Consider the following 27,946-nt stretch of genomic DNA (forward strand, 5'->3'; position numbering starts at 1 on the left):
CAAATGTCTAAAAACACGCCATAATTGTGATGCACTCCATACATGCCAGAGTTTTGGCACATTCTTATTTGTGAATCTACAATCGATATAGCCAGGACCAAGACTTTCATATATTCGGGTGATCTGTTTAATTTCATTGCATTGAGGACACAGGGACAACGCATTTATCATGTAAATAAGAGACATCCAGACATGTGGCACACTGTAATGATTTCCACAGAGAAATCAGTAGTAAATTTCTAAGACCTAGCAGGATAAGGAATTAGAGAGTTAATGAGAAAAGCAGGAACCCAACCTTGGGGCCTCATGTCCTTTTCCTGATTTAAGCATTTTTGCTTTCACTCCAAAAGAAATCTTTACCAAGAAGTGCTGAAACAGATGTCAAGAGGAAAAACAGCTCCGCTCTCCAAACTACCGGACACAAGTCTAGTCAGGGATGAGAAGTCAAAGGTCTATCATTGTAGGACAATATCTTCTCCACCTTCCACGGGTGTCTTAAGCTTTTTTGGTCTGCTCCAATGAAAGCTGGTTGTGTCCGCTGTGGACAACAAATGGTACATGCTGCTCCTTCTGGGGGACGTTACAGATACATTGGCTTTGTCACTTGTGTCCCCCTACATTATTAGGCTGGGGACACACTGGGCACAGTATTAACAGTTTAGCAGTCAGTGGAATTTATTGGAAGACACTTTGCACTGTAGATTTTGAACCTGCAGCAGGTCCATTTCCTCCTATATGTTCGGTACAGGCAAAGACTGAAACCTGGCCAAGCCACAATGGTAAAAACCACAATGTGGCTTCTGCCATGGGATGTTCTACTGACTGATGACACCTTCAGCGGACCTGTTACATATGGCCTTCACCTCACAGGGTGGTTTACAAACAGCAATTTTTTTCACCCTTCTGCTGGATTCACTTCAGGCTTTGGCTCAAAAAGCTGCATTGCGTTTTTTTTGTTTTTTTTCAAGAAAACCTGGAGGCAGATTTATTAATACTGAAATTTTGGCGCATGGTGTTGCGCTTAGATCACCCCTGTTTTCAACTAAGTTACACCTTCTGTTTCGTACAAGTTGTAAAAATGTCTAATACACTCGTGTAACATGCCTTGCACTACATTTATCAATTCCTTGGCGCAAATTAGGTCAGAATTCTTTGCATCTTTCTTATGTGTAAAACCACCATCATGGCTCTGTTCAAGAACATACAACATGTCTAAGGCCAAGAACAAGAGGCAGATTCAAGCTTTTCCTCCTAGAACAGGATCTGATCTCAGTTATTGGCACGAGATATGGATATATATATATATATATATATATATATATATATATATATATATATATATATACACACACCACTATACAGCCAAATACTAAAAAGGTACAATAAGGGCCCGTGCACATGGAGTAAACGTGCGCTCATTTTTACATAATACACGTGTAAAGAATATGCGTGTAAAAATCAGACTCCCAATGACTTCAAAGACACTTTTTACACTTGTAAAAAAAACGCACGTTTTTTGGCGCGTTTGTTACAAGTGTAAAAAATGTAATTGAAGTCAATGGGAGTCTGATTTTTACACATGTATTATGCAAAAATGAGCATGCGTTTACTCTATGTGCATGGGCCCTAAAGGTAACCACATTGATCTGCTGTATTATCAGTCCTAGGATCCAAACAACAGGCTGAAAATTTGGTAGAATGACAGATACAGATGGAGCACATTCCACTTGCTTCCGTCATCATTGACAGTAACATATACATGTGTGTGTGTATATATATATATATATATATATATATATATATATATATATATATATATATATATAATTTTTTTTTTTTATTACAAACTTGGAAGCTTTTTACATTCTCAACAGAAGATAAAAGTTCTGCATGTTCTGTCTACATCCTTCATTCTGTTAAGGTTTTAGCCTGTTGCTCTGATCCTAGGACAGACTACTTACACCATATTACCAAATGAACATTGACAACAGCACAGCATTATATCATTTTTTTACCAACACACTTTAAGGAAGAATTCACTAACCGTACAAGTCATTGCAAATATATCAATGAACTGGATGTGCCATTTGTAAAGGTGTAACCAACACTATTGGGGGAAGTCTTTTGCTTACTTTGCCAAATTGTTCTTAAAACTGTGAAAAGCCAAGTAGACAAGCCAATGTAGGCAGCCATTTTGTAAGAACAATGAAATCCAGCTTCAGATAGGTCACTTGTTCCTTGTGAATATTGGTTCAGTCATAAAAATGTCTTCCTTCTTATGTGAATTTTGGCACTTAAACAAAAAGTTACAACTAATAATGCAAATTTAACAGTGTCGAGGTCGCTGCTATAATTAATTTATTGATTTATTGATTAATTTACTCAATGTAATGTTGAAAAAAAGGTCCACACTGTTCAAATGTTTCCCACGGCAACACTATTGTGTTAGATCTTACCCACAGTAGCCAATGGTGTGGACCAAGTCTGACAAATCACTAGTTGTTGCCAAATTTCATCCATTGTCGTACACTGTCATCATGGCTTCAATTTATATCATGGGCCTGTGACAGATCCAAACCATCCCTGGGAGATCCTACTCACTTAAGATGGCTTCCGTCAGGGATTTCATAATTCCTGGCTGTAAAAAGAGCACTGCATTTGAAAATGTATGGAAGACATGGTGTGACTCGCCATTAACTCATCCATCGCCAAGATCACTAAGGGCTGAGCTCTCCTCTAGATTGGAATCTACTAAGTGATCGGTCACTGGCCTTCTAAACACTTTCTATAAGTCTTCCCCCCCCACCTTGCTTGAAAATTGCCATTATATTATTGTCGTAATTTATATATATCCTCCTTCACATATTCTTTGAAAATATGCATATGGTGTAAATTGTTATATTACATGGTGTGTTCAATAAAAAAAAAGTTAAAAAAAAAACAAAAAACAAAAAACACTGAATGTGCTCAATTCCTGACATCAAAAGGTGCAGATCCAATGGAAACCCATTATTGTAAGGATGAACTGAGCCTAAGCCCCCATTCACACTGTGTGCTTTGTCAGTGTTCTAGTCGTCTTTTTAATTGTTATCATATGGCCCCATACACACATACAATTGTTATCCTTTTATTTGTTATCTTATGGCCCCATACACACAATCGTGTATTATCAATCTATGTGGGGGCTGTGAGCCCTGGGGCAAAACTAAGCAAAGTTCCTATTCTTCTCTGTCTAGCAGTCTGGGCTCATTAATATGTTAATTAAGTGTGTGTGTGTGTGTGTGTGTGTGTGTTATGTCTTCAACAGTTTGAACTTCTGCGCCACCCTCTGGCCACATTGTATGGCGTAGGAGGCATGTCTGCTCTGGATTACCTGCTCCTGACTCCTCATTTTGTGTTGGCACGGTTAGGGTTACTTTTGTGTGCTTTGTGATGGACAGCCTATCTAGCAATCAAGTCTGGGATGGGTTTTGGATATAAAGAGGTCGCCTGCCCACATATGTCTGCTGGCTATTGCATCTCTCACCTTGCTTCAGTTTGCCCCTGCTCTTGCTTGTATTACTGACCTCTGCTTTTTAGCTTTTGACTTCTCTTGGATTTTAATTTGGTACGGTTTCTCTATCTGGTTTGACCTCGGCTTGCTGACTTCTCTTCTGTGTTATGTGTCTTGTCCTGAGAAGGGACTGTCACCTAGTTGTCCTCTACAGCCTAGGGTAGTTGAGGCAGGAACAGGTGCTCGGTCGACTTTAGGACTCACTGTGTCTGTCTTTCCCTTCCTCACAGCTTTCAGGAGCAGCTACAGGGGAACTGCTCAACAGGCAATTCCATAACATTAGGTCTGTGGAGGTCATGGATGGCACACACATATCATCCATATACCTTCTGTGCAATTTTCTCATGTACCCATACATGCACATATTCATCTGCATGTAGACTTAGAAGGACAGTTGTTTATTTTTACAGCCACGATTAAATGTATTTTTTTTTTGAGGTTTCAACATGAAATTGGTGATAGTAAGTCATCTATTCTTTAAAGCACAATAACAGCAGACTATAGCAGATCTGTAGAATAGTAGAACAAAATGCTATTACTTTACATGAAAACTAATACACTTAACACGTGATATAATATGAATTGATCATCATGAAAGCTACTGAAAAAAAATACAATTAACCTAATGCATGGATTCTCAGCAGGTCAGGGGCCTTCTAAAGGCCTCCGGAGGGTCCCATCCATCCTGTAGGTCACTAGATGACCAGCCAGTAAAGAATAATTAGAGTTGCCTCCATCATGTAGATTATTACTATAATAGAATTGGATTTTTTAATTAAATTTCATGCAAATATACAAGCAGAGTAGTGAAATGAATCACGGCTGTGGAAGCTTATAATGAATTGCCGAAAGATAACCTCCAGTACAATCTATCACTACTGAAGACCATCAAGAAGACTTCCCCAGATTACTGATAGAATATTCCTCTTCAGTCATTGTCAGATTAAACTGTTTATTTTAATGGGTAATCTGGCAAATACAAGTTATCCCGCATCCTGCTCTATCCATCTCTGTGGGAACTTCACCTGGTATATCTGGGAACCTCACATTAATTCCTGACCTTCTTCTCCTATGGGCCCTGTTCTCATGATAAGTGGTGAGCCCAAAAGAAACAGCTATACCAGAATACCCTGCCAAGTATAAGAGAGACCTTTGACTATTTTAATCTCATACAGAACTGGCATATAAAGGGAGCAACTTCTCAAGGTGGCCATACACAAGATTAATGTTGTAATGGTGTTTTCTGAAATTCCCTTGATAGCAAATGTCGGGGGAACGTAGTATCAGGTGGCTGGGTTTTCTTTTGTTCTTAAAGAGGTTTTCAGGTGCTTGCTTATCAATGACCCATCCTTAGAATTGGCGGGGTGCAATACCCAATCAGGTGTTGCAAGAGGCTGCTGTGTTTCTTTCTTGTGCTGATGACATCACATTCCCTTGTAACATGGTCCTGCTCAGTCCTATTCAGTGGTGGTATTGGGTGTTAGACGCCCACTGCTCACATATTAAAGACCTAAATTTAAGACCTATCCTATTGATCATCAATAATGAAGTCCTGAAAACCCCTTTAAGAAAGATAAGCTGCTGCCTGAGGTGTCTACAGGAGCTTACTTTAATATCCCCCATCAGAAAACATGCAGTTGGCTGAGAGTGCCTGTGTATGGGGGGGGGGGGGGGGATAGCTGTCAGCCAAATGCACGATTTTAAGTACATGGCCAGGCTACGGCATGTACCTCAAGATGCGAGTGTTAATAAAAGAGCAAGGCTCCCCCATTAATGACATGAAATATTTGGCACAGAGAAGTGAGAATGGAAGTCACGAGTAAGTAACCTCACATCCATTAGGGATTTAGATGACAGACGGTGGAATAATCTGTGTATCATTGTTTTTATTTTCTCTAACAGCAAAGCCCCCATCTAAATCTGCTTTATGCAAGTAAAATCACAGAGGATGATAAAACTGGAATCTGCATCGAATACAATGCTCCTCTACTGTTACCCTGGACCAAACCAATGTATTCACAGAAGATAAGCGGTACATCTAGCCCATGTTAAAGACATTATACCGTCACCAAGACCAAAGAGTGTCATTGTACACATTGCATAATGTTATGACTTACCACTGTACATTATTTTAAGTACGGAGACCTTTCTTCCTGGAAACTAGTGGAGGCCAGAGATCACAGACTTTACCAATGTCATCTTCTCACAGACATATCAGAGGATCATTCCTGGCTGGCTTGATGGTAGAGGATGATCTTATTTTTGCTCCATTTGTCTTGATGGACATTACGGAGGTCTATAGGGACCCTTATTGATTTTCAGAAGTGTTAAGTGGAGCAGAGAGTTAGAAAGTAGCGGTGGTGATGTTCAATGTAACTCAATCCACCGGCTAATCCGTCTGTAGAAAGCTAAGACAAGCTGAACTTCACATGATTTATTCATGAGCATTTGGAGGACCACTTCTGCTAATTTCTATACCCCCACCATCACCAAAAAAAGATCTCCTTTGGGAATTTAGTGGCCAGCAGGGAATGCATGGAAAGCGGCCACAACAAGGGCAGACATCAGTCAGTCTAATGTTGAACAGCTTGGCCTGATGCACAGCATTACACTTGAAGGGAGAAGGAAGATGGCTGCCCCCCAATCTTCTGTCTCTCCTCCTGCTAGCTCATCCATTGCCGTCCTCATTTCTACCCGTACCATTCAAATGAGCAAATGCTTCCTTTCCATTTCAACAAGATGATATAAATACCAAAAAAACTTGTAGAAATTTGTTCTGTCACCTTATTACCAATAGCAAAAAATACAATATTTCAGATAATGCCCCATCGCAGGGACCTAGTCATACTACAGCTCTATATACCATATTCTCATAATGTGGCTGCTGTCGTATTATACATCATACATGTTATATGTAACAGGAGCACTAACACATATATACTGCAGTTTAAAGGGGGTTTCTAGGCTAAATAATTGGGTGACCTATAGTTAGAACAGGCGATAGGCAGGGGCCTGACACTGTAAAGCTGCAGCTATTTTAGTGCTCACCAAGCACAGCTCCGTACATTGTAAAGTGGGGCTGTGCCTGGTATTGACTGAAAAACGAGACGCCTCGCGACCTGTGAGGTAGCAATGGTTTCCACTCCAAATGAAGATCTGTGGGCGAGACCCCCACTGATGAAATAACTGATGACCTATCCCAAGGATAAGTAATCAAATAAAGAGGCCTGGAAACCCCTTTAAGCACTCTTTTATAGGTACTTAGCAGTCCTGACAGGTCTGTTTTACGAAATACAAACATTCCCCATAAAATTCCTGAGCATCTTGTCTTAGAGCCCTACATCATGCCATTCCTCTGTTCTCACCCTTGGAAGTGTATGAATACATTGACAATAAGGCGTTACCTTTCCGCTCATCAAAGAGGTGTGTCCATACAATACGCCATTGTCAGCAGTGATTGGACAATATCAGTCTCTGTAGCGACACATCCCACATGGTACCAGTCAGATGTCAATTTACTCATACATTGCCATGATGAATACCTGAGGACAGTTGCTCCAGAATTGTTGTATTACAGAGAATATAATAATTTAACAGAACAGACTTCTCAGGAGAGATGACAGGTCCTCTGTAAGAGCCTTCGCAAAATGAGAGAATGCAAAACTAGCCCTTTATTCTCCACAATCTTAGGCCGAATTTAGATCCCATAAATATTCAGTGTTGCTGGCAACGGACCAAGACTGAGTAGCAACTTCTTGAACACTGAACCATAATCGAGAAAGACTGAAGAGGTAAACCAAGGATAATCTAACAAATTGATGGTGGAATTATAAATCATAGGCGGCGGTACCTCTCCGCCACAGAAATCCTATGAAGAAAGTGATCACGGAAAGGGAAGCTGCATCCAACATACAGATGTAGTAGAGTTAACCCAAACTTTTGCAACTAGTTCAACTGCTGCATTGTGATATCCTATCAAAAACTACAAAAAATAAATGTTTTTTCCAATTATTTTTAATTGGCTTTTGCTGTCTTCTTTGGTAAGATATCACACAAACTGCAGAAGTTCGGGTTAACTCTGCTACATCGTATGTAGGTAAACGCCTATAAATTACTTATCTCTGCAGACCCGATAATAAAATGCAGTGTACATTATAAGAACCAGAGCATTTTTTATATTGATTTTTTTTCTTTACGATATTATTTCTGCAGACTAGGTTAAGTGATTGGTCTACGTGTTAACTCACACTGTGATATTGAAATGTTAGCATTAAGGATTTATGCTGAAATGTATTTACCAGACTCTTAATACACTGCAAATGGACCCCCCTCCCCAGCACAGTTCTATTTCCCCCTCCTGGGGATTCTAGTCTGTGGCACTTTGACTTCCCGAGAAACGAGTCCGAGTGCTACAGGCACTTTGCGGTTCCAGAGATCTGCAGGCTGGAGTCTCAATACCTCAGTCTACCAAAATGACTGCAGATCTCCATAAAATCCCTCACCAAATTAGTGACTGGTAAATGGCAATGCTTGTTAACCAATTAATATTAGAAAACTGAAGCTTGGCAGAAGAATCAGGAAGATTTTTCCAACCAAAAAAAAAATAAAAATGCAAAATGGTGATTATGGGGGGAAATAAATAAAAAGAGCGCAATTCTGTGATTATTTTTAACGTTTTTGCAGAGAAAAAAAAAAATAAAGAAAAAAGTGAATGAGTAACTAAAAATTGTGTGGCTGGAAGCGTTTGTGTACGTACCTCCTAACGCAGAATAAGCAGAGACAGCCAGTCACAGAACAGAAAGGTGAAAGGTCATAGGCCATAAGGAAAACAAGAAGGCACATTTAAACCACTTATTAAAAATCATAGCCAAACCAAACCAATACAAACTCACAGATAATATGGAAAAAATTAAAAAAGACACACAAAAATAATCACCGTTTGTAGATAAATGCATTCATATAATATTAAATATCTTGTGAAAAACCATACCCATCCATCACCTTTAGGAAAAGTAAAAATAAATAAATAAAAAGAAGGGACTGTTCAGAGCAAGGTGGTCCAGATTTATAGGGAAAACCTAAGTTCCACCCCAACATTACGTAAGGACTAGCAACATCACTTGTTTGGGAGGCTGTGGCTCAAGTACTATGATCAGTTCACCAAATGGCGGTGTTATATGTGACAGGTATACTGTAAACAGGTCTACTATAATAAGACTTGTACTGGCCAGCATCACAGCGGTATATGTTAGGTGAACCTGGACTGGCAACTGCTTAAAGATTCCATTTGACCATGGGTGTTCCTGCAAAGAACCTTATGGATTACCCAGAAGTTGGGTACATACCCATGTAGCATGGTACGCTCTATGACAAACAATTGACAAACCCCTGAGGAGCATTTAGGGGCCATAACTAATGCCAAAGGAACCAGAAAACCATTGGAACCTTCAACCCATTTCTTTGACTGGCTTCATATTATGCTGAAATGTCATTGGCTCATTCAGTACCCGTGGAAGACCTACTTAGCAGATCCTATACGCATCATGCTGCATTTTCGCCCCTTCTGATGTTTAGAGGGGCGGTAATGTGCAACTGAATAAAAGAAAAAAAAGGACACTTACCTTTTGGTAGTCTGCAATGCTTTCTGTAAACTATTGGAACAAACAGTTTTATCTCTATATGGCCCTCTCCGTCTTGGCTTAGCTTTCTAGTACAAAAACAGCAACCAGGGTTGGGGCAAGTCAATCCCAACCATTTTCCTAAACTTCCTGTTTGAGGTGGGTCAGGTAAAGAACGTTTTGTGTTTTTTTGTTTTTTAATTTCTTTTTTTCAGGTTAGCCTCTGGATTCTGACATGAAACAAAGTGGATCAATGATGATATGACGGGGTCACTAGTTTGTTTGCGTGCTTGATCTTTTGTGCCCCTTTTAGAATGAAAAATAATACTTGAAAAAGAATGCTTGTATTTATTAGAGTGATCAAAAGGATGAACAGATCAGACGGCTTCCATGTCTGTTCAGTCTGTGTTTGCTTTTAGGTGACCTTAGGATAGGGCACCGCAGGCTGCCACAACCTCAAGTACATCCGTTCTTCCTTGTGGGTACATTTTTAACTCTTTTCTCAATCAAAACATCTCAATGAATGCTTTGTGAGGAATTTTAGAAGTCACCATGTTAAAAAAAAAAGAAAGAAACCACATCTGAAAAAGTGTGGCTTTATATAATGTCTCTACTCAAAAACTTCCCAGACATATATGGTAAGTTTTATGGGCTTTTTGTTTAATTTTCCATAATCGAAGATAGTTAAGATCCCTCCAGAATGTTATGCACAAAGCTATTGAGAGACACCATATGACAGCCAACTTTGAGACCACAATGACAATTATCATAAAAATGCACACCCACCATTTAAAGGGAATCTGTCACATTGAACATGCTAGATTATTTGCACACTATGGAGCAGAGCAAATTGATATATGGTTGTGTGGCAAAATGGTATAACTTGTCACTTACTGACTGAAATATCTGCTCTATATAGAGTCCAGTGGGCGGTCCTAATTACTGACTGAATATCCTACAAGGAAAGCTGACTATATTGAGTGAGATCACCCACTGGACTCATAAAGAGGACCGGTCACCTCTGAAAAGCTCAATGACATCTGAAAGATGCCGTCACCCAGAGCATTTTGGCATTTTGTTTATGTAAATCTGTTCAGTCATTCCAAAGATATAAACCTTTTTAATACTGATGATAATTAGGATATACTAGCCAAGTGGGTATTAATACTGTGATTTTCCTGGGGGAGGGGTTTCTATTTGCTGTATGTCATGAAGCGTTACTACCCACTTGGCTAGTAGAGCATAATTTGTATCAACACTATGGGAAAGTTCATATGGCAGAAAATTAAGAGGAAGCCTACGACAGGATGAATGGGCCTAAGCAGCAGGGATTCAGCAGCAAGATCGAGCAAGACACTAATTTTTCTCACCATTGAAAAGAATGGGAGGTAGAACCTGCCGTGGATTCGGGGACGGGATCCACTTCCAAATCCATGGCAAATTCCTCCATGTGAACTTACCCTTAAGGGCTTGTATCTTTGGAATGGCTGAACAAATTTGCATAAGCAAAACACCAAAATGTTCAGGGTGACCGTGTCAGACAATGTAGGCCATTGGTCTTCTCAGACCTGGTAAGTGGTTTTCTTGAAGCACAGAAAGAACAATAATGGCAATTAGAGATGAGCGAACACTGTTCGGATCAGCCGATCCAAACAGCACACACCCATAGAAATGAATGGAAGCATCTGTGGCGCTGACTTTGCCGGCGTCTGGCGTCACAGGTGTTTCTATTCATTTCTATGGGTGCGTGCTGTTCGGATCAGCTGATCCGAACAGTGTTCGCTCATCTCTACTGGCAATCTCTTGCATCGAATCAACACTGGCATAAACTTTTTGACAACAAAAAGTCTGAATTTATGTGATTTTTTTAATGTAAATATAAAACATTATGACACTTTCAAAAACTTCCAGAGCTGCCAACTTATTCCTTCAGAAGCGCTGATCTGCATGGTTCATTGGACTAATAGGCATCTGATCTGACATTTTAGTGGTCATGGTGAATAAAATTGCAGCAGATAATCTATACTACCCAGCCATATGCTAAATGTAACCAGTGTATGGGTGAAGGCACAAAAATTCTACAAGACTGCCTGGAGGTTTACAGAATGATAAAAAATACCAACAAAGCTCTTCAGATTTAGGCCGAGAGCTGCGAAGCAACTTTAATTATTAAGCATCTGATATGTAGAGCTTGGCTTTGAAGATCGTTTCATTATATGAGTGATAACTAAGTAAGCGTGAGGAACTGTAATGTAACCCCAGGGGTTCTGTATACTGATTATGAAATCAGACTGTATATATACAGTCTATTCCCACATTTCCCTCATCTACTGTACCATCGTGCAAGGCTTTAGAAAATCTACCATTAACTCTAATGCTCATTTTCAATTACCTATTTGGGCACTCACGCTAATGTATGCTAAGCCATTTGGGAACAGGCCGAATATTGTGAAAGTGAGAAACTAAAAAAATTAAACGTTTGTTGTGTATTCTCTTACAGAAAACATGATCAGTCAAAAGGTAGCTTGGCTACATGGCATAAGTGGGGTCTATCCTAATCACACCCCAAGCAAAACTAAGAGGTGGCCATACACCATTAATAGCAGTCAGCTAATATTCCGGTATACTTATACATATTTAGTTTGGTCGATCATGTGTGCGTTTTGAAAGAGGTTGGTAAACTGCTGGCAGACATCTTTGGTGGAGACTTCCTTCTCCATGAACATGTAAAATTTACCATATCCAATCCTTCTTTCCCCCAACATCATGTTGGAGAGTCAAGATCCTCCCCTATACAGATTATATAATCAACCAGCAGCCAAACTTAATCTAATCTGCATGGCCAAAGTAAAAAAAAAAAAAAAAAAAGTATATATATATGAATATGAAAATTTGTATAAGGAAAATGTTCGTTGTTGTACCGTGTTAGCCAGTGGGTTGGAAATATAAAAAACAAGAAAACTTGATAATCTTCAGTAGTTGATACCTTTTTAATGGCTAACTCATAATCATGACAAATGCCATTTGTCATCATTATGAGTTAGCCATTAAAATAGTATCAACTACTGAAGATTATCAAGTTTTCTATATGAAAATTCCACAGGGCCAGATGTTATTTTTCAGCCTCCAATTCATTTCAATGGGATTTCTGAGATGGAACCCGTCTGAGGATCGAATATGACGCTTATTTTATCTGCCTCCCATTGGAATGAATGGATGTTGATTTCAGATGGAAATTGGAGCTGATTTTGAGACAGACACCACATCAAATTCTGCTGTGTGAACATACCTTTGTAGATAAAACTGAGAAAAATAGAAATATTCCATATGTGCCCTAGGAAGTCAGCCATTTTCCTCTACTTATCGTTAAGTGTTTACCTGTAAGACAACTGGCTGGAGCCTCTCTGCTGTTCCCTGAGTACTAAGCGTTCCCTGAATGCTAAATACTACCCCGTGATTAAAAAGGACCTTTCACCACCTTCATCAAGTAAAATTAGCATGTGTTAATTGGCTCCACACCACCGATTCTGGCACATTTGAAATTTTTTCTCTAGCCCCAACTGTTCTCAAGCAATCAATGATGTTAGTTTTTGCTATGTTCTGTTAGGAGGGCAGTGTCAGGCAGGAGTAGGCAAGGGATGTGACTCTGACACTAGCTGCCTCTGATTGGAGCTCTGAGTCGCCCCCCCTCTGCTTGACACTGCCCTTCTGACATTATAGAGCTTAAATAGCACATTAAGCACAAAAACTTACTGCGCTTGTTGCTTGAGATCCATGAGGGCTAGAGAACAAAATTCCAACCATGCTGGAATCAGCAGACCATAGCCTATTAACATATGCAAGGAGTTGAGCAACAGAGCAAAGTTTCAGAAGGTGCAGCTATAGGCATCCCTGTACAATATTCCTCCAACACCCTGCAAGATCCCACTAACTAAATTCCCTATTAGCAATCTTAAATGCAAAAAAACAAACAAAAAAAACAAAAACAAAACAATTAAGACAGGAGGGTGGATTCTGGGTAAGCAATTCTCTGGCCAAAACTGAGTTTTTCAGTTTCTGGCTAGAGATGGACTTAAAAAGAGCACTTCTAAAACAATGGAAGAAAACATTTTTTAAGATGAACCAATATTCACAATGAGGAAACCTAGAAGTCCAGCAACAGAAACCAGGGACATCAAATCATGTCCATGGTAAGTAATCCAAATAAGACGGAGTAACATTAATATTGGTTCACCAAATTGGTGCTCCATAGAGGATACAAAAACTGAGAACATAGAAGAAATGTATACAAATGCAGTTCTGAGACAGTACAAGTACAATAAACTGGAATGGTTTATCAGTGTTCCTATCATTATCCCTTTGTTGAGATTTCTTACTTAAAGAGGACCTTTCATGTCCTCAGGCACATGCGGGTTATTATACCGCTAGATTCCAGAACACTGTCAGCTCCCGTGATGTGCTCTTGGGAAAGAGATATCGGTGCAGTTACCGATATCTCTTCACTGCCAGAAGAGTCTAGCTCGGCTGTGAAGAACGCCCCTCCTGACAGTACTGTCCATAGCTCTGTACTGTCAGAGGGGGCTTTCCTTATTGCCCAGCCATGACGCTAAGCTGCGAGGAATGCCATCACATGACCAAACGTCCTCTTTAACAAGGGCCTCAACGCCCTCAACGGAAATTGTATCGATGGATGGTCAAGGCCATACACAATATAATAATTTTCATAGTTCCACTCCTCCTCTAACTCTGGTAAATAACCGTGCCAGTGCCGTCCGACATAACCTTGCATGCCCAGCCAAACTGGGCATGCATGCTTCTATCCTTTTTTTAACATATGGTTGGCTTTAATGGTCACACAGGGAAATTGCCCAGATTCTCACTGATCTCTATCAACATACAGGAAACATTCTCAGCCAATCACTGGCTAATATAAGTCACTTCCTTTGTGTCGAGAAGCAGTAGGAAATAGGGACTTGTGGGTGAACCCAGGCAGTACTGGAGTAGAAACGATGAGAGATCGGTGAGGCGAGCATTGGCTGCTTCTTTTAGGTTTTTGCCCATTTGAAGCCCTTCATCAGGAATTTCTCCCTGATAGACAACCCTTTTAACAAATAATGCCCAGCAAGGGCATTGGAGATAAATGATCTAGGACTCTATATCTATACCGGAAAGAGCACATCTAGAGGTCTCCTATTTAGCTGTGTTCATATATTCCCAGAGGTGACCTTGGCACTTCTAAAGGAAAACCATCTTAGCACAAAGACGGTGCATATAAGCAGTCTCCAGAGTGACTACGCTTTTCTATGAAAGGTTACAGAGAGGTCAGAGAATTTAGTAATTAGCCCACTAGCCCAATAACGTACATTACACGCCCCTTTGTACCATCACCAAGCTTGGTAAATTAATGAAAAAACAATTAAGAAACAATATAGCTTTGCCAACAGACCATAGTAGTGTAGCACAGTGCATAAGTACTACACCTTTATTGTATGTTGCCGGCCAAATCCCACAATGCCCGCACGGATCCCACTACACTGTAATTAGAGATTTTTTTTTTTCTATTTCCTTCCTGGTTTCTATTTTTATACTGTTATCTAGTGCCGCCTCTTCATCTGGTCTTCACAACTCCCAAGATTGGTGACCCTACTCTGTTCTAAGCGCTAACATGCTGCTCGGAGGATCTGGGGAGCAGTCCAATTTGAAGTAGGAAGCTTGGGATCCGTACATTTTGCACTAGAAGGAAGGGGTCATATTGGAGGGTGTATGTGAAATTGGACTGTGCTGATGCAAATCAAATTGCTGAGCTCTGCTACTGTGGCTTGGAATGTAATGAGCTGAAATAATTATCGAGCAGCTTAGCAATGCATGGATTGTCTGCCTGGAAATTCGCTTCAATTAACTGAACAATCGCCAGATGGAAAGGAATCCTCTACTCGGGGGAAAATGCTTGAAGGATATAGTTCAATATCTTAAATAAAGGTCTCATTTCCAAATCAATAAAAAGTTAAGCATACACAATCTAAAACCATTGGAAGCCTTAGCTTTCTAAGGCTGACCAGTTAAGTGATAAGAAAAATAAATCAACCATCAACCATCAACCATCGATAAAACACACATATATATATATACATACATATACATACATATATACATATATATATACACACACACTGTATATATCTATCTATCTAGGATTATAATAGCAATAATAATAAATTGTTGCGATATAATAAGACTTTTATACTTCTTAGCAGTAAAACCCTGATACTGACTTCATTTTGTCCTTCACATGACCTTCCTTCAGGCTAAGACAGTATTACAATGTGGGTTAGCTGGTTAGGAGCTGAGAAAGGTTTCAAAGACTACAAAAAAATAATCTAAAAGATAACAAATAGGGAAATCAATCCACACCTAACTTCAAGAGCCAGCCTTCTCTGTCAGGGTTGAAGAACGTATGTGTCAAGTCGTTCCCATCGTCCTCTGGGATCTTGAAGGGCTCATTCTTAATACTCTCATACAAATTCTGGAAAAAAAAAAAAAAAAAAATGTTGTATCTTGATGTGTCACATCCGGGAGATGCATGTAAAGAATAGTCATTTATTTTTGGAGGTAAAACTGCATTATCTGTACTGCAGTAAAGCAAGAAACAAAGAGAGAGTCTTGTTCGCCAGTAGGAAATATGGTACAGCTGCAAGCTTTGCATAGTGAGCAGGCGGCTGTAAATCCATGGGGATAATGGACTGAGTAGAAGTCTACCTTGTTATCCATAACCTTCTGCAATTTTCAGCTCATTTGAAGCTGTGTGTGTGTATGGTTCTGGATATGCTCATAAACTGGAGGCTTATTTTGTCTCTTTTGCTACTGCAGTATTGTAAAAGCTGCACTAGCATCTTCCAGATTATACATTCTGATTAGCTTAGGGCTCCATGATAGTGTCTAAGAGTGATCAGTGTTTTTCTATAGAAAATGTAATAACTTTCCAACCATCACAATTCAGTTGGCTTTGAGGACTTCTTTGGGACTTGAACAGATGATTGGAGGGCGCGCTGAGTTTGGGCCCTCCACCTATTTGAGCGCCGCTTCCTCTTCACAGGCTAGTGACATCATCAGTTTTTACATGGCTGTGCTGCATCTCAGACCAATTTAAGTGAACAGAGCTGAGCTGCAATATACAATGTCTAACTATGCTTGGTGGGCATCGAAAAGGCATCAGAATTAGTCCAAATGCTGTGACGTCTTCAAAAACATTTGATCAGTAGGGGAGTCTACTATGAGACCCACCAATCTGATGTGGCCAACCTATCCTAATGTTAAGTCATCAATATCATTATTCTGGAAAGCTCCTGTAATTTTTTTTTTTCCAATGATCACAAGGTCATTCTTCTCCCCATAGGAAGATAATGAAGTTGTAGCACAGTAGTAGTAATACAGCCAAATCTATTGTATTGCATTGGAGATATGCGGCTCCAGACATATTCCACCACTATAGACCTATGGGAACATGTAATCTAATGTAATGCACACACGCCACCTGCGCCTTTTCAAGTCCAGGCATTTATAGATGTGAGCTATGTATTGATTCCAGATTGGGAAACATATGTACAATGCAATATTCTCATAACCTGGACTGTTAAAAACTACGTTAGAGAGTATTGAGAAATTGATGTTAAAGCCCTGACATGTGAACATGAAAAGTTAAGATGGAAAGTCTGCAAGTAGAACGTCACTGAAATGGAACGCAACAAGAAAAGAACAGGCTAATAATCTCCGGATGTGAAGGAAAAGGAATGTTGTAAAACACGAATATAGTAAGGTAGAAATGGCACGCAATTCATAAGATACTACAGATACTTTAAGAAGCTGGATGCATGTAGCTCCGTAAGTGGGGCATTCTTACAATGAATTATATTTAATTATGAAGCACAATAACCTAACTGGCGAGTATATGCGTATACATTATTTATGTGATATCCTATGACAACATTGTACTTAATAAAAAGCGCAAAAGGTAAGGTTGTCATTAGATATTTCCTGCTCTACAGCCTCAGGCTTTTCAAGTATTGATAACATTGTTTGTGTTTTATGACGAAATTCACAAAACCCATCTGAAGAGCAGATGCTCAATGGTGTTTGTCAGCCATTTGTACACATTAAATTGGATCTATGTAAAGTTTAAAGCAAACCAGTCAGATTATGTCTGCCATCCTATGTGAAAGTGGGCTATGACGGAGAGAGGCTCAGTTGTGTCATATATAGGTTTATATCATTTGGACCAGGGTTTCTGAGTAAAAAGCAGAGTAAATCCCAACAGATCTCCTAGGAATGACAGTAAGAGTCCCAATTACCCTACCCACACGCCAATAGAGATAATCGCCAACTTTCCTTGTATCAGTATGTACATGGAAGGCTTTCAATCCTGGTGTGTGCAGGGTAAGTAGGATACTGTTCCAAACTATATAACCCTATATATCATAGAGGTCAGCTTCAATTACCGTATTTTTCGGACTATAAGACGCACTTTTTTTCCTCCCAATATGGGAGGAAAATGTGTGTGCGTCTTATAGTCCGAATGCAGCGTGTGCAGCGTCTGTGTCCTGTCTATGAGGAGCAGCACGGAGAGCAGCACGGTGCCTGCCTGCTCTGCCCCTCCTTCCCTGTCTGTGTCGCGTGTTTGCAGGAGCGAGATATGAGAGGCAGGGAAGTAGGGGCGAGCCAGACAGGTGAAGGAAGCGTGGTTTCAAGCTTGCCGAGAAAACCACGCCTCTTTCACCCGTCTGGCTCGCCCCTCCTTCACTGCCTCTCAGATCTGGCTCCGGCAATGAAACCACACAGACAGGGAAGGAGGGGCGGGCCAAACGGGAGGAGGAGGCGTGGTTTTCTCGGCAAGCTTGAAACCACGCCTCCTCCACCCGTCTGGCCCGCCCCTACTTCCCTGCCTGTGTGGCTTCATTGCAAGAGCAAGATCTGAGAGGTAGTGAAGGAGGGACGAGCCAGACAGGTGAAAGAGGTGCGTTTTCAAGTTTGCTTAGAAAACCACACCTCCTTCACCCGTCTGGCCCGCCCCTTTTTCTCTTCTTACATAGCTTCACTGCAGGGTGTCTCTTTCCATCCATGGATGAGATTAGATAGAATAGATAGATAGACAGACAGATAGACAGACAGATAGACAGACAGACAGATAGGAGATAGATAGACAGACAGACAGACAGACAGACAGACAGACAGACAGACAGATAGATAGATAGATAGACAGACAGACAGACAGACAGACAGACAGACAGACAGACAGACAGACAGACAGACAGACAGACAGATAGATAGATAGGTTCAAATCACCCCATATCCCTACAATACATATAAAACAAAAACATTACTGTGAAACACATACACATTTGGTATCCCTGTGTCCGAAAGCCCCCGGTTCTATTTACATTGGTGAAATATTATATTATTAGGTTATTAAATATTTTACCAATTTTTTTTCCTTAATTTTTTTTCCCCTATTTTCCTCCTCTAAAACCTTAGTGCGTCTTATGGTCCGGTGCGTCTTATAGTCCGAAAAATACGGTACATCTCTCTATAACCCTAAATATCACAGAACTCAGCTTCTCTCCCTCTATCATATAAACTTATATATTACTCCCTATATCTCTCCATCTATCATCTAAACCTATATTTCAGCGTGGCTCCATTTATAATACTCTGTTCACAGATAGAGCATCGGTAATGATATCTAAAATTGCTAGAGGCTCTTCAGAATAGGCTGTATATTACATAAGTTTCTGAATAGTACCATTTATCTATATCCGTTTGTATTTCTTTCTATGAAAAATCCTATTTGTGAGCAGTAGTTGTCAAACTGCTGAATTGAGAAGCCTTCACTGCTTTTTCCTGGGAAGTAAATCCATGCTGGTGGGATAATTGGCTTCCTGTGAATCTGGCTTTAGTGTGCTTATGGTAAAGACATTAGACAGTAACTCCACTGCAGCAGGAACTGATGAGAGTTCATTAAATTCTAGGACTGCACTAAGCCACCAATATACTGACGCTACATGGATACCCATGCCCATTAATGCTGCATTTCTGCACTGTCCAGGATTTAGTCTTTGACATTGTGCTCCTTGTTTCACAGATATCATCTATGGTAGGCTTTTTCAAAAATGTGCCAAAAGCTCTATAAACCCTATATTGTACATAACAGGTAAAGGGCCATAAAGGCTCCACTATGGCAGCCTTGTTCATCTAATCTAAGCTTCCTCGCTGCTTGGCAAGTGGCTGCAGTATGTACAGGGAGGAAAGCATTCAGCCTTTTATATGGACTGATACATAAGTGAAACAACAGATTCTCTTCAAGTCCCAGAGATGTAATCCTGAATTTCCTTGGGTTATTCTAGTTTCTATTCACATGCAAAACCATGCTTGGGTTAGCCAGCTTTTTAAAGGGGCTCTATCACTGGGAAAAGTCATTTTTAACTAATCACATCCTTGCATAGCCTTTAGAAAGGCTATTCCACACCTACCTTTAGTATGTAGATTGCCTCAGTGGTTTCTGAATAAGTCTGTTTTTATTCATATGCTAATGAGCTTCCAGACAGCACAGGAAGTTCCCAGCAGCACTCGTCTCTGTTATTATCGCCTATGTGTGTGTGCAAACAGGAAGCTGAGTCATCATAATCAGCCTCCCATAGGAAACAATAGGAGAGGAGTGCACGATGTATCGTGCACCAGTCTAATTAGCATATGAATAAAACTACTGAGGCAATCTACATACTAAAGGTAGGTGTGGAATAGACTTTCTAAAGCCTATGCAAGGATGGGATTAGTTAAAAATGACTTTTCCCAATGATAGAGCCCCTTTAATGCATGTGAAATTGGGATATTAGGTTGTGAGTTCCACGGTTTGTAGGTGATAAGAACAATGCTATAAGGAGAAAGTAATACAAAAAATAAAACAAACCATGAATTAATCAATGAATTACCCTTAATAATTCTTCCGGAAGATCGCCACCTTCATTGATTCCACGATTCATAGATATAAACCGCTCTACTGACGGTTTATCCCGCACATTAGGGTTGTGCAAACTTGTGTTCAGCATAATGATGGCGAAAGACAGGACGTAGCAGGTATCTAAAGAGAAGCAACAGATGAACGTTATTAGACATCGGTTAAATAAAACTTTTTGAAGCCAAGTATGTTAGTCCGGTGAACTGAATGTACCATAAAATGAAAAACACGGTGGCACATGTTCAAGGCATGCTTATTTGCAATTTTTTTTATTTGTTATATTAAAAGGAGTTTGCAAGATAAAACAACTGATATATAGGTTTATATAGTAGAGGGAGAGAAGCTGAGCTCTGTAGTGTATAGGTTTATATGATAGAGGAAGAGGTGTGAAGCTCTGTGATATGTAGGGTTATATGATCTGTAGCAGGATTTCCAAGTAAAAAGTAGAGTAAATCAGCAATTCCTGTATCAGTGTGTTATCACAGAAGGCTTTCAATGGTTGTGTGTGGGTGGAGGAAACAGGACTCCGAAGAGAGACGGCAAGAGTCCTGATAGGATTTGCACCAACTTTTTACTTCAGAAATCCTGCTCCAAATCATATAACCCTATGTATCACTGAGCTCATTTTCTCTCCCTCTAGTATATCCTGCTCTCAGATACACCACAGAAATCTTCTGACAAATTCATTAAAATAATTTAAAGTTTAAGAAAAAAAACAAACAAACAAACAATCATTCTGTGCAACTGCAAAAAATGTCTGCCACCATTTATCTCTTTGATCCACTAACCTGTGGACTGAAATACTCCAGGGTTACACAGACAGTATCGTGATGCGAACGCTTCCATCATCCTGTCTATCTTCTGAGCTTCCCCTGGTAGCCTGAAACTCCATAAAAATTGTCTGCGTATAAAAAAAAACAAAACCAATTAAAAAAAAAAACATACATAAGAGACATGGAAAAAAACATACAGCAGTTCTGTTGGCTGGCATTTGCTTCTACCAATTTTGCATGTTAAGGATAATCCAAATATATTAATGCAAGTTCAATTTATTTCTTAATAGGGATGTGTCGCTAAAGAAGTGACATTTTTAAAGAATTTTTGGTGACTCTAAAAATTTTTCCATGTTATTATATGCATTTTTTTTAAAAAAAATGCAGTCGTAATTTTGGCCACGAAACCAACTGATATGCTGAGGTTTTCAATTTTCTGTAGAATTCTTAGTAGCAGGGCCTCATTTATCAGCACACTGCTATTACAGCCATCATGCATATGAAGATAATACACAGACTCTACCAGTTACGACAGGTGACTTCACTGCTCTTCGACACCCCCTGCCACCCCCCATGCAATAACCGCTGCAGAGGTCACAGAGTATGCTTAGAAAACTCTCCTATAGAAGTCAATAAATTCTCCTCCAGACCATTGTGCTTACGGCCATGGTCTGTCTCCAGGAAGTCCGTAACTCTTTGGCAAGAGTTGGAACTGCGATATTTTTAGGATTTTCTTTTTAATATTGATAATTACATGGAAAATTAATATAAACAAACAAGCACCAAAACTTCTTTCAAGACATAAAAACGTGATTTCGATAATAGGTCATTTCTTGACAACACTTTCCCTTTAAAACAGATTTCAAACCATAATATAAAAATGCCACCCAAAAAAAATAAATAAATAAAAATCTGACGTTCGTAGCATTTGGAAATTCTACTTAGGGCTAGTTCACACGTGAGTATAAGGGGAGGTTTTTGACAGCGGATTTCGCGTCCAAAACCTCCCCTTATAATGGTGGTCTATGGAGACCGCCGAGCTTCTTTTCTCCGCTAGCGGCGGGCTGCTGCTAGCGGAGAAAAGAAGCGACATGCTCTTTCTTCAGGCGGAAGCCACGCGGGCTGCGCCGCACGGCTTCCGCCCGGCTGCAGCACCCTCCTATGTCGGCACATTCATTTGAGCCGACAGCGGAGGTGAAAGCCGCGACCGCTATGGTCGCGGCGGTCGGGTTTTGACAAGAGAGAGACGCAGCTTGCCGCGTCTCTCTCTCTCTGTCAAAACCCGCGCGGGCAGTTCACGTGTGAACTAGCCCTTATAATAATTAGATAAATACTAGAAAGTTTCCATTCAGTTACAGCTATAAGTAGCCAGATTTGTTGCTTTTTTTAGAATGAGTTTTGCAGTAACTATTGATATATAATGCAAATCTTCGAGGGTTAATAAACCCAAGTAATACATACATAGCAATACTGCACGTAGTCAGTTGTCTCAAAGTAGCTGCACTGAATGTAGGTATGATGGGTTAAACTTTCGAGACATTATGAAATGGAAACCTTGCCATGTTTTCCTGTGTTAAACAGTGGTCTATGTAGTCTGAAGCCAATACTGGGTAATCTATTAACTTTACGCTCCAAGACACTTTAAGCTCTATAGTTTTATATGGCAAGGTTTGTTAGCATCAAATCGGTTTCATACTGTGTAAGCGTTATTTGTGCCAACCGAGTTTCCACTGCTTCTATTCATAGGAAAGGTCAGTATAGCGAGATTATATAGGTATTGTACAGGTCAATATATTACTTATAGACCAGGTGTGGACACCAACAATGCCTGGACTAGAAGACCAATGAAGGAAGTGGTCCTTAAAGCCACTGTCCAGGATTACCAAAACATGGCTACTTTTTCAAGAAACTGCGCTATTCCAGCCCTTAGGTCTGGTGTTGCAGCTTATATATGTTGGAAGTAAATGGTGCTAAAATACAATACCACACACAACCTATAGAAAGGTGTGGCGCTGTTTCAGACGTAAATATTAATAAACATGTACAGACCCTTTAACCTGTATTCCACACCAAAGGGCCCATATGCTATTCTGAATTGTGGCTCTTTGCTGTCTGTGTCAGGATCTATTGTAGTATAAAGATGGCCATAAATACTGGATTTCAACGTGACCAGTCCTTTTTTCTCATGGGAGACATATCTACCAGAAGTGTGAGACAGGAGCTTAAAGAGGATAGGTCATCAGTATGTGATCTGTCAGTATCATACACCAGACATCTATCATCTATTCTAGCAGCCTTTAGGTGCCGGAAGCTGCTAATGGATGGGCAGAGTGTGCAGTACTGCTCCTACACAAGTAATAGGAGCACACGGCAGCTCTGTGCACTGTATAGTGGTGGTTCCGGTGAACTATAGTGAACTATTACTAGAAGCGGGTGTTGGAACTAGTCAGATCACAGACTGATTACCTATCCTGTGTAATTTGATCTGGGGTGCGACAACCCCTTGAGATGAGGGTGAACCTATATAGGGAAGGTTGGGAAGAATACCTTGTGGCCAAAAAAGGGTATAGTCCCCTTTAGTATATACAGATCACCACACTGACCTCAATGCCTGGACAAGGTTCAAATCCGCAAACTCATGGAGTTCAACAAACGCTTGAAGTACCAGGATATTAAAATCATCCCTGTAAGAAAAAGAACATGGTGTAAGACTGTAGATACTGTTCGGGCAAATTAGCTGAATATGGTTTACCAGTACTCTGTAACCTATAACGTGCCCCCCTTAAGCCTGCTCGTGTAGCAGATTAAATTTCCTGTGACTACTTCTCTACATGTACCAACATGCACTGAAGAGTGGTCAATCCAACAGGAAGTCACGTCGTTGCTAAGCAATCTAAATACACACTCCTCCAAACACAGTAGGAGTATAAAGACGTTCTTTTAAGGTTTATAATACCTACTGTGGAGGTAGGCCATAACAAAATAAATATCCATTAAGATCCTTCAAAGCCGCCTGTTTTGCACATTAGAAGAACTTGCTGATTTTTCCATAACTGTAATTCCAGGGTTCACGCATTTCCTGCTTAACAGAAGGTACACGTGGAGTGGCAGCTCGCTATAGAGCAGGGTCATGTTCTGAAATGGTTTAGCACATGTCCACATTCCTGAATCATTGTGAGAGTATAAATCAGGATTACACAACAGGGGCATTCAGGGACAGGTGAGTGACAGCCCATGACTGTGCAGGAGGGATTTAGGTGGCTCAGCTACACTTGGGTGCTTAGCTCTGGCATGCAGGAGGTAACATTACAGCCATTAATCCCTTTATAAAGCGTCAACATTCTCTACATATATGTTTAAGACCTCAGGCATGTTAACGGATATGTTATAAACATAAATAAGGTTTACATATTGTATAACTAAAAAGCTAAATTATTTTAGTAACAATTATGCTGCATTAAAGGGGTTGTCAAGGCAAAAATGGACATCCAAATTATCATTTAAATAGTCTGGGGAGATGGAAAAAAAATATATCAATCAATCAATCAATCATACTCACCTTTCCCATGTGCCTCCCTGCATGGTCTGGTCTTGCAGCTCCGTTATTGTCTTCCAGTAGAAAAACTCGCCGAACACAAACACTGAGGCCAGTCAGCGGGCTCAAAGGCCTCAGGAAGGCCACCTGGACATCACAAATCGGCAAGAAATTCTAGAACAAGGCGACAGCCAAGCTGCAGGACTGGACTGGACTGAACTGGGAGGACACCAGAGCACCCAGGAAAGGCCGCACCTCTAATGAGGCAAGGTGAGGCGGCGGCCTCAGGCGGCACTTTGGAGGGGGCGGAAGCTTGATTTTTATTATTTTTTTTTAAACTAGTGCAGGATAGGGCCACTCTGAAAACAAACCGAGCGGCCCTCTCCTGCGCTGGTTTAGACCTCTGCGTCTCAGCGCAGAGGCGTCATCACGCCGCCTGTGCTGAGACGCAGACGTCTTACTGCCGGGAGAAAGGAGGAAGCGGCGGCAGCAGGAGCAATGGTGAGGTAGGTAAGTAACATACTGTACTCAATAGACCACTACCTGCTGGAGTATCCCCAGCAGGTAGCGGCCTATTTACCCACTTCCCCGGGGCTGCTCATGGCCGCCCTCTGCTTCTACTTTGGCTATAGGACGCGGAGGGCGGCTGTGAGCAGGCCCAAGCTGTGATCCCAGTACCGCTATTATACTCAGGGGTCTTTTCAAATCCGGAGTATAATAATCGGAGCCCCAGGGGAGGTGAGGGAACATAATAAACAGTGTTCCTCACCTCTCCGGGATCCAATGTTAATCATAGCAGGCTTCAGGCCTGTATGGTAATGTCCCAGACGTCACATGGTCTGGAATATTACCATAGCCTGTTACTGCTAGCACAGGCTTCAGGTCTGTATGGTAACAGGCTGTTACTGCTAGCACAGGCTTCGGGACATCTGGGACATTCCCATACAGGCCCAAAGCCTTCTAGGATTAACATCTGATCCCGGGGAGGTGAGTAACACTGTTTATTATGTTACCTCCCCTCCCTTGGGTCCCCGATTGTTATATTTGGGGGTCTTTTGATCGTCCGCCTCAGGCAACAGAGAGGCTAGGTTCACCACTGCACCCAGGACAGGAGAGTATGGATTTTTCTTTATTTTGCTCAACTCCCCCTATTTTAAAACAATATATTTGTCTGGACAACCTCTTTATGTACTGCTTTGCTAATAGGAGCAATCAAAGAATACATTGGACAAAAAGTCATGAATCTGGTGTATTCAAGAGTGTAATGCTCTGGCTGTTACTACATCACATTAGTTAATATAGCTACAAGTCCGATGTATTCATGAGGATAATGCTCTGCCAGCTGCAGCATCACATTGGTTAATATAGCTATGATGATAATGCTGTTGAAGTTACTGTGTCACATTAGCTAATATAGCCATAAGTCTGATGTATTTATGAGGTGTACGCTCTGGCAGTTACCGCCTCACACTAGTTAATACAGTTGTATTCATGTGGGTAATGCTCTGACAGTTATTGCTATATTAACCAATGTGATGTAGTGAATCTGATGTATCCATGAGGGTAATGCTCTAACAGCTGCAGCATCACATCAGTTAATATAGCTTTGAGTCCAGTGTACTTGTGAAGGTTATGCTCAGGCAGTTTCTGCATCACCTTAGTATCCCATTAACAGTTCATATAAGTTTAAACAAGTAAAGGGTCTCTATATGTCTCCACTTGGCCCAAAGCCTTTACAGAAACATACCTAGAATATACAATTGTTGTACCTGTGGACCAGGAGTGGTCAGTGGAAACATTGCTTAGACGTTCTGCATTCCATGCTCACTATGTCAGCCCACACCTACACTGAGAACTTCACCTTAAAGCCTCATAACTAGAACTCACGTAACTGCTTCCAGCTTAAGAAAGCTATGAAAACAGAAAGCTGCTCTGGTCACCTGCCAGCGGCTAGTCTGAATGATAGGAATGCCGAACGGCTCACAAAGCTTGCTATGGATCTGTGGTTATGCATCAACCAAGCCTACCACCACAGCAAAAAAGGGAGTGTGATCCTAAAGGAACACAACCTATGAGAAGAAAGACACAAACAGCTAATGAAGAAGAAGTATTTAAAGAGGACCTTTCACCACTTTTGGGCACATGCAGTGTTATATACTGCCGGAAAGCTGACAGTGCGCTGAGTTCAGCGCACTGTCGGCTTTCCCGATCTGTGCCCGGTGTGAAGAGCTTACGGTCCGGTACCGTAGCTCTTCTATGGTCAGAAGGGCGTTTCTGACCATTAGCCAGAGACGTCCTTCTGCCTCGCGGCGCCTATCGCACTGTGCTGTGGAGCGGGGAGGAACGCCCCCTCCCTCTGCTCGCAGTACTCGTCCATAGACGAGTATTATCAGGAGAGGGAGGGGGCGTTCCTCCCCGCTCCACAGCACAGCGCGATAGGCGCCGCGAGGCAGAAGGACGTCTCTGGCTAATGGTCAGAAACGCCCTTCTGACCATACAGCACTACGGTACCGGCACCGTAAGCTCTTCACACCGGGCACAGATCGGGAAAGCCGACAGTGCGCTGAATTCAGCGCACTGTCGGCTTTCCAGCAGTATATAACACTGCATGTGCCCAAAAGTGGTGAAAGGTCCTCTTTAAGTATTGTGGGTGTTCGATATAAAATACATAAGAAATAAAATGGAAAAAAAAAACAACAAAAAAAAACTTCTCTCTCCAACAATACAATGTAATAAAAAAAGAACACTGAATGAAGCTGATGACGCAGCCCAAATCAGTCTCAAATATAAGTAAAAAATATTTGTTTTAATTTTCCTATACAAACCACCTCAGCTTAGATACCGTCCAGATGCTGCTTCTCCTGTTATAAGTGGTTTTAAAAAAATATATATATATTCTCAATGCAGCGTTTGTATGCCCAAATGTGTATGCTGGCAGACTGACAAATTCCTATAAAGGAGCCATAGCGGCACAGAATGAGGTGGCAGATAGCAGGCACAGTGCGCACGTCTGGCATGTAAGCAGATTCAGAGCCAAGACACAAATCCTGGACTTCACCTTAAATACAGAGTGAGAACGACAACCATTGCAAAACACAGAAAATAGTAATAGCCTAGACTGAGACAATATGAGGGTAAAATGGTTAGACTACAAAATAATACTTACAGACATTACAGTTGTTAAACTCAGCTAATCTAAATCCGGCCCATGAGACAGAAATACTTTTGCATAAATCCCGCACCCTTTGAGTGGAGTTTGTCCAGGACAAGCCCAGTTGGCCAGGATTGTTTCTAAAATTCAAGACAACCCTGGCAAACATGCTAAATGCCTTCCACACGATACTTTGTCCCAGCTATCTGGTGTACAAGTCATGAAAAAGTTGCAAGTTTCTTGCACAAGTCAGATTTTTTAGGGAAAAAAAAGTTTGCAACTTTTATTTATATCTCCCTCAGCACTTTCCT

At 40.9% G+C, this 27,946-nt stretch overlaps 1 protein-coding gene across 1 annotated transcript in view; it reads right to left on the bottom strand.

The window, feature by feature from the left end:
* LOC142217509 (cytohesin-3) overlaps positions 1-27,946 on the bottom strand; it is a 97,133-nt gene that overhangs the window by 13,431 nt on the left and 55,756 nt on the right. The window contains exons 6-9 of the mRNA XM_075285789.1: positions 23,553-23,633; positions 20,965-21,077; positions 20,151-20,299; positions 15,583-15,694 (exon numbers count right to left, since the gene is read on the bottom strand). Coding sequence (XP_075141890.1) covers positions 15,583-15,694; positions 20,151-20,299; positions 20,965-21,077; positions 23,553-23,633 — 455 coding nt within the window. The remainder of the gene's footprint in view (positions 1-15,582; positions 15,695-20,150; positions 20,300-20,964; positions 21,078-23,552; positions 23,634-27,946) is intronic.

This window comes from Leptodactylus fuscus, chromosome 8 (genome assembly GCF_031893055.1).
Source record: "Leptodactylus fuscus isolate aLepFus1 chromosome 8, aLepFus1.hap2, whole genome shotgun sequence".
NCBI classification, from domain to species: domain Eukaryota; kingdom Metazoa; phylum Chordata; class Amphibia; order Anura; family Leptodactylidae; genus Leptodactylus; species Leptodactylus fuscus.